The 7,939-nt window shown below is 44.1% G+C and overlaps 1 protein-coding gene across 9 annotated transcripts in view; it reads right to left on the bottom strand.

Moving 5' to 3' along the window:
• The window catches only part of Fmnl2 (formin like 2), a 280,969-nt gene that overhangs the window by 10,671 nt on the left and 262,359 nt on the right, over positions 1–7,939 (bottom strand). For all 9 annotated transcript variants that reach the window (XM_029535822.1, XM_021192149.2, XM_021192148.2 and 6 more), the window contains 6 exons: positions 7,115–7,349; positions 5,953–6,021; positions 5,764–5,844; positions 4,175–4,304; positions 1,452–1,615; positions 520–621 (listed from right to left, as the gene is read on the bottom strand). In XM_029535822.1, coding sequence (XP_029391682.1) covers positions 520–621; positions 1,452–1,615; positions 4,175–4,304; positions 5,764–5,844; positions 5,953–6,021; positions 7,115–7,349 — 781 coding nt within the window. The remainder of the gene's footprint in view (positions 1–519; positions 622–1,451; positions 1,616–4,174; positions 4,305–5,763; positions 5,845–5,952; positions 6,022–7,114; positions 7,350–7,939) is intronic.

The following is a 7,939-nucleotide window of genomic DNA, read 5'->3' as shown; positions in this document are numbered from 1 at the left end:
GAAAGGAAAGGAAAGGAAAGGAAAGGAAAGGAAAGGAAAGGAAAGGAAAGGAAAGGAAAGGAAAGGAAAGGAAAGGAAAGGAAAGGAAAGGAAAGGAAGAGAAGAAAAGGAAAAAACAAGAAGAAAAGGAGAAAGCAGCTGTCTTATATACAGCGCCATCCTTCATTCCATAACACCGAATGTTAAGTCTAGGAAGTCTCACAGCTCCGTCACGCCTTAAGCCCATCACCTCGCTTTTGTAGGTCACCAATAACAGGACAACAGTGGTAATAGAGCACCTTCCTGCCCCAAGCAGAGAGGTAGTTGCATTGGGTTTCTTAGGCATGGCTCCATGGGATAAATGAACCAGCATGGCCTGAGAGTCCTAAAAGCTCTCAGCCTTAGCAGGGACAGAGTGAACACCCAGACCTGCCCAAGGCCAAGGTGACCTCTGCAGAGGAGTTAGGTCACAAATACTTCCTGGGGAGGACGCCTATTGGGCAAGTAGAGAAGAAGGCTATAGGGCATCCCCGTACTAACCTTGTAGGCTTTCACAAATCGAACAAAGACAGGGAAGAACACCGAGGGTGGAGTTGTCTTTGGATTTTCACCAAAATACTTCACCACATCATCAAAGGCATCCTGGAAAGAAGCACGTTTTCCTTGAATCGCGTTAGTTCCAATACTAGGACTGGATGCACTTGGCCAGATAACTAAAACAAAGAGGCTTGCCCTGTACCCTATAGGATTCGCATCACCTAATACTACATACAACAGTGGGGCAAAAAACTCACCTCTAGGACCTCCTGCTGTTTCTTCCCCAACTGCAGCATATGACCCCCACACATACACACACAAAATGAGCTATGTCTTCCACGAGTTTCCTAAGGCCATGACACAACTCCTTAAACCCTAAAGTCAGGAAGGCTCATGGGAGCAACTCTGGCTCTAAATCCCACCGCTTTGACTCATACATACTCCTTGCACTATCCCCATGAGAAGGGACAGTCTCTGCTGTGTTCCACCACAACCCCAAACCAGGAGCTATCACTTCCTGCCTCGAGTTGCCCGGCACGCTGCCACCTGCTCTATGATGACGTGCGCTGCACCCCGTTCTAGGTTTACTTGTGTATCAGAGGTCCCTGGAGTGGCAGAGGAAGATGAAGTCTAAGATCCACTGAAACTCTAAAGTCTAGGGATGTTGCTTTAGGAGCCAAGGCCTGGTGTGTTACAAACCTGAATACAGACCTGTGCTAGAAGAATTTAGGAGAAAGGGGAAAGGGAAAGGGGAGACTTCTACAGAAAAGCACAAAGGGCCCCACTTGGGAAAAGGCATTTTCAAGGACAATAAGAGGAAAATTAAACATTAGCGACATAAGTAGACCCACCAACATCAGAAAAATGTAACATTACTTTCCCAACACAGAGCCCGTGCCTCTGGTGGCCTGGAAGGGCACACCCTCCTAGGCTACCTGAGCAATCTTAGCATCATCCTGCAGTTTCTTCAGCTTGCCCTCGTTGTGAAGGATGAACTCTTTCAGCAGTGTGTTGTGGTCATGCATGGTATACTCTCGCTTGGTTAAATCCATTCCCCTCTGCAGCTCCTTCACATCCAGCAGAACGTTTTCCAGGGACACTGAGGGAGAGGACGCAGCCTGTCAGGAAACGTCTACTGAGAGGAGGTCCGGCAGCTGACGCATGTTCTTGGAACTTTGTAAGACTTACTTAGGACCTTACGGCTAGCTCCCACCTTTAGTCCGGTAGCCTTTCACGTGAGTGATTTATGAACTGCCACTGTCAAATACAATAAATTCTTCAGATGAACTAATCCCGCTCGTTCATTAGCACACTTTACCAAGGAGGAAAAGCAACAAAGAGAACTTCTGCGGCCTGCCGTGAGTCACACTGTGCAGGGATAGCAAGGGCCTGGACAAACAATGCCAGCATCTACTTCTTGAGCTGAAGACCCCAGTTCCCCCTGCATCCAGCCTATTGCTTTAGCTGGAGGTCTAGCTTTGATGCTTTCGCACTCCTCTAACTTTCCAGCAGAGGGCAGAATCTTACCTGCTGAACTGTAATTGCTTAGAACACTAAGACTCAAGGCAACCCTGGAACAGCTTTTTTAATTTTTTTTAACCCTTCCTAGATTTTTTTTTCCCCCATAAACCTTGCAATAATGCCACCAGCCAGAGTGGGAACACTCTCCAACTCTTACGAGCCACTTTCCCTAGAGAAGGTGATCCAATGTTGACTTCCCTGCCACGCAGCCCTGTACAGGGATGAGTTAGGAATCAATACAGCGTATTCTCCCCTTACTACACCTGCACTATTAAACCTCCAGCGCTTCCCCCAGTTTTGTCCCATAATACCTGTAATAGTGGCAAGTGCAGAGAAAGCTCTCCAAACTGTCTGTGGGGCAGCAGAGGAGCAGTCCTACCTGACTACATTGAGGATGTGTGTAAGAGGGGTAAGCAGTCAGTTGCTGTATTTTTCTCATAGGCTTTTTTCAAAGGAAAATTTCCTCACCAAACCTATGCCGCTACATCTTGCTATTTAGTCTCCTTAATTGAAATTATACTTAAGAACCTTAATTTAGGGGGCTGGAAAGATGGCTCAGTGGTTAGGAGCACTAACTGCTCTTCCAGAGGTCCTGAGTTCAATTCCCAGCAACCACATGGTGACTCACAACCACCTGTAATGGGATCCAATGCCATCTTTTGGTGTGTATGAAGACAGCTACAGTGTACTCATATACATAAAATAAGTAAATCTAAAAAAAAAAAAAAACAACTTAATTTCGGCTATTTCATTATGCTAGCTGTATAAGTAAGCCCTTGATGTGTCTATTCCAGATTGTTTGTAGCCACAAAACCATTCCTACCTGCGGTTCTGACTCTACAATGGCCTCTACGTCATCTAGGCTAGCCGTGTTATACTTTCCCTCATTCATTTCTTCATTTATTTAACCCCAGCATCCAACTTGCTGGAGTCTGAGTGAATTATGCTGTTACATAAAAGCCATTATACCTGTAAGAATTGTATAGATTGCAATGGCCCTATACATTGGCATAAGAACATTTGACAATTCTATGAGAGTGTAGTAGAAAGTACTTTTAGAATGCTAAAAAATGGTCATTTCACTTGGCTAAAAAAAAAAGTCATAATTGCTATACAGACTCAGTAAGTCTGGGGTTGCTTCAAGAATCTAGTAATAGTTTATAATGAACACTAGGTATTGATGGTTCAGTTTCAAATTACCATTTGAAAATAACAGCCTATCACTAATGCTGGGATAAAGTTGCAAACTACTTTTAATTTGACCCAGATATTCTTTTTTTTTTTTTTTTTAAATATTTATTTATTATATGTAAATATACCGTAGCTGTCTTCAGACAGTCCAGAAGAGGGCATCAGATCTTGTTACAGATGGTTATGAGCCACCATGTGGTTGCTGGGATTTGAACTCCGGACCTTTGGTAGAGCAGTCGGGTGCTCTTACCCACTGAGCCATCTCACCAGCCCCCTGACCCAGATATTCTTGTGAGAAGACAGTACATCAGCTATCATACAACGCTGGAAAGTCTTGGACTGTAATTCTAATATCTCTCTCTCTCTCTCTCTCTCTCTCTCTCTCTCTCTCTCTCACACACACACACACACACACACACACACACACATACACACACACACACACACACCATTACCAACTGCATCTGGCACAAGATAACCTCCACAATCCATCTTAACTATAATATGGGACTGCTAGTATCCTGTACAACTCGGTTGTCACATATAATTTAAATGAGAAAATGTTAAGTGCCAAAGCAAAGTAGCAACCAAGAAATACTGGTGGTTTAGAGACAATGCCTGTGATGCCGCATCTGAGCAAGTAGGATGCCAGGAAATCAATCAAAGGGTATTTTATTCACCCTCATATCCTGTTCACTAGTGAGAGAACAAACAGGGTGATAGATGGCAATGGAAGAGGCGCATCTCAAAGAGAGAGAAGAAGCTGAGAGAAGTTACCAGGCCTACATTTGGCTGCTCAGGGGTGGGTGGGACCATTACAACACATTCCAGCCCAGCTCTGATCATGCCTTCTGCATTGGGTTCTAAAGAGTGTGACAGCATGGAATGACTCCTTCATTATGATATTAAATACCCCAAGGTAACACGAACAGCTGAAATTAAGTACCTGCAGCAGCTTTTTCCACATAATGGAGCTCATTATAAAACAGAGTAACTTGTTGATATTTTTCTTTTACCACATTTGATATATAGTGCAACAGCGTTTGCTTTCGGTCTGTCGACTTTGTATCTAAGAGCTGGAAACAAAAGGGGACATGGGTTAGGGTGAGCATCCCGAGTCAATAATGAAGGGCAGGAGAAAGATTCCCAGAGGAGACCCAAGATTCCATGTGCTCTGTGGAGAGCCAGCCCCCTAGTGCTTAAACAGCCTGCGAGTGTTTAAAAGTCTAAATGCTCGAGTAGACTCTGAACTAGGAATGCTTCAGGTCTTTACTTTTCTTAGAAGAATTCTCAGGCTGGAGAGATAGCTCAATGGTTAAGAGCACTGACTGTTCTTCTGAAGGTCCTGAGTTCAAATCCCAGCAACCACATGGTGGCTCACAACCATCTGTAACAAGATCTGGCTCCCCTCTTCTGGAGTGTCTGAAGACAGCTACAGTGTACTTACATATAATAAATAAATGCATCTTGAAAAAAAATCAATTTTAAGAATTCTCTCTGTCCCTGCAGCTGCTATCCACCTACCACCCTAAATCTAAAGTGAAAGGACTCCCATTGTTGGTGCTTTTCAATGAGAAGAACCAGAACAGAGGTGGAAGGTGGAGCCAGCAAGTGTGCTCAGCGGCTCCAGAGGCAGCAGGTTCTCCCTTATTCCCTAGCCCTGATGATTCTGATAGCTGCCTCCCTCTGGATGCCCAGGTATTCTGAACCTCAGACAAAAATATTAAGAAATAAGCTGGTCTCAGTACTGACTTTTTCTTGTGACTATTTGATACCTAATACCATGAAACAATTACTTGCAAATCATGATATACATACTAGGTATTATATGCAAACCTGTCATGATTTAAAAGTTAAAGGTCATCTTTAGTTTAGCCCACACAATATACTACTTTATAGAAGGGACTTGAGTATCTGAGATGTTTAATATCCTGGAAGATCTTGGGACAAATCCTACACAGATACTATTGATCAGATTATGGTGTGTGTGTGTGTGTGTGTGTGTGTGTGTGTGATGACAATATCAATTAACTATGTCTTCCCTGAATTGGAAGCCACACTAGGCCTGCACAGCCTGGACATGACGCATGAAGGATAACTTTGCAAGGGTCTGTACTTTGTCCATACAGAAAAGTAGAAAGTAAGCATACACGTGTAACTACATTCTATTTTTTTTTTTTAAACAAAATGATCTATTTGTCTGAAAAGTATACCCAATTTTAAAGATTTGGTTTAAGTGGTTCACTCCATTAGCTGTCTTCTGAGTCATTTCTCATCACACTGGAATTTGAGATTACTGCTATAAATATGCAGTGTTCATAATTCAGCTTCTTGAGAAAAGACTCCTAGAAATGGGATACTGGGCGAAAGCATCCTTCCTGTCGGTCAAATGGTGTTTCAGAAAATTTATACCAACTCGCCTTCCTGCAGTAAGAGGGTCCTCCCCTAGCCCCTCCCAGAATAGAAGCCCTCCCTCCACAACTTAATCTCTGCAGCTGAGTCCTTCAAGGATCCCAGTCCTTTTAGTTCACACACCAGATCTAAACTCTGAAGTTTAAATCCGTAGACTGCTCCTCGTTTGCTGCTATTCATATAGTTTCCAAGGGCCAAGATGATCTGAAAAAGCAAGTGAGAAAAGAAGGGTTCATCAGGACAGCCCCTGGGTGCTGGAAGGCTGCCAGTCAAGTCGGCTCCCCACGAACATAACAAGAGAACTGCACTTGCCTCCAGAATTTTCTTGAGCTTTTGAGATGACTTGATGGAGACAGACGCCGCTATAATCGCGTGAAGTTGCTGGATTCCGATTAGAAGACGGAAAGACAGGGGAAGACTGTTAAAAACCAAAACAGCAAGCCAGCTGGAAAGTAAAAGCTAACTATGCCTTAAGTAACCATACATTACATAGGCTCATCTCAAAAACTTCCCAGCGACAAGTAACATGGGAAATTGTTCCTCTCTAGCCAACTCATAACCAGTAAGATTTCAAGGCGGGGTTACCAGCCTCTCTGGCATGATCCAGTTCCCTGTGCACCGCCTCTACTCATACACAATTTACACTTTTCAATCAGTAAAGATGCCCAAGCATGCAAAGGGTGGGAGGCAATGGACAGGCAGCCGTGTAACTCCCTAGAAGTTCTCAGAACATGTTCTGAATGGACATACCACTGTAAGCAGTGACTGAGGTCTTTTTTTTTTTTTTTTTTTTTGAGAAGCAGAACCAAAGACAAACTGATGTTTCTGACGTCCCTAAGTCTCTACCAGACTAGCCCGGGACATGAGAAGACTGACTGTTCTTTATCTGTACATCACCACAATCTACTTCAGCAGAGGGCCAAAGAAACTTCTTCTAGCACTGTCAACGCTCCCGAGTCTCCTGCTCACTTAAGATGCAGAGCTGCTTTTAGGAATGAGAGTCACAGTTCTAGTCTTGCCAATGAGAACTACTTTTTAGTGTCCTCTGTACTCTTGCGATCTGAAACACAGAGGATATCCGCAAACACGGAAAACGGTATGCTTTTTTATTTATTTATTTTTTTTGGTTTTTCGAGACAGGGTTTCTCTGTATAGCCCTGGCTGTCCTGGAACTCACTTTGTAGACCAGGCTGGCCTCAAATTCAGAAATCCGCCTGCCTCTGCCACCCGAGTGCTGGGATTAAAGGCGTGCGCCACCACGTCCGGCTAACGGTATGCTTTTGAGAGAACAGATATATTCCTAGATAGAGATCTTAAATAGGGTTCCCAATGTGAAAACCAAAGCTTAATTCCAAATGTAACCTAGAAAGTTCTGGAGAGACTCTTTAGAAGCCATATCGCACTGAGCGTCATTCAGAGAGATGGATAAGAGCAACTTTCCGTACCCCTCCCCTGCCAGAGCTGGTTCACTCACGGGGGTCAGCATCTGAATGCTCTCTGTGAAGTTCCCAATGAAGGCCATGATGGTCATCTTCTGCAGGAGCCGCTCAATCTTACTGAACTGCATCATGAAGCGGTCCTCATCTGACAAGTTCTCCAAGGGCTTCCTCTCTCGCTCGTACAGCCGAAGCACTTTGACCTCGTTCTCAGTTGGCAAGAACCTCATCAAACACTCAACAAAGTCAACCGGAAGCGTCTTCAAGTCAAACCTGAAACCAGTGTAGCCATGTCAGTGATCTACCCCCGTCCAACCCAGCTCATCTTCCGCTAAGACAACAGGCCTTACATCCTGACAGCTGTCCTGTGGAAGCCCCACCCTGGTGATGGTCCCAGCTGAGCACAGTTACCCTAACTGATACCCCAGATCATGCTCAAGTTGTTGGTGCTTTTATCTGACAGCTCCCAGGTAGCTTTGGCCTTTAGAAATCAAGAGTAGAGAACAGCAGACAGAATTTTCATGCTGGAACACAGGCTAGTCTGCATGTGCAAGGGGCTGTGAAGTCATTCAGGGATCACCTCACCGTTACAGAACACCTGGTGAGTTTTATAAAATGTTTCTGTCGTTATTTTACTTTCTCTGGAGACAAACTCAGTCAAATTCCTGTTCTGTATGGATAATTTGGATATAGGTACACACATTCCTTGAAGTAATTTCAGTTCTACGTGAATATTTACTCAATTTGAAACAAGTATTTGCTTAGTTCCTGTTGTATTCTCCAGACAATCGTTCCTCAGGAAAGGAAGAAAGAAAGAGAGAGAGAGAGAGAGAGAGAGAGAGAGAGAGAGAGAGAGAGAGAGA

Source organism: Mus pahari, chromosome 3 (assembly GCF_900095145.1).
Source record: "Mus pahari chromosome 3, PAHARI_EIJ_v1.1, whole genome shotgun sequence".
NCBI classification, from domain to species: domain Eukaryota; kingdom Metazoa; phylum Chordata; class Mammalia; order Rodentia; family Muridae; genus Mus; species Mus pahari.
Note: the sequence above shows the minus strand (reverse complement) of the source record. Positions and strands in the feature narration are given on the sequence as shown.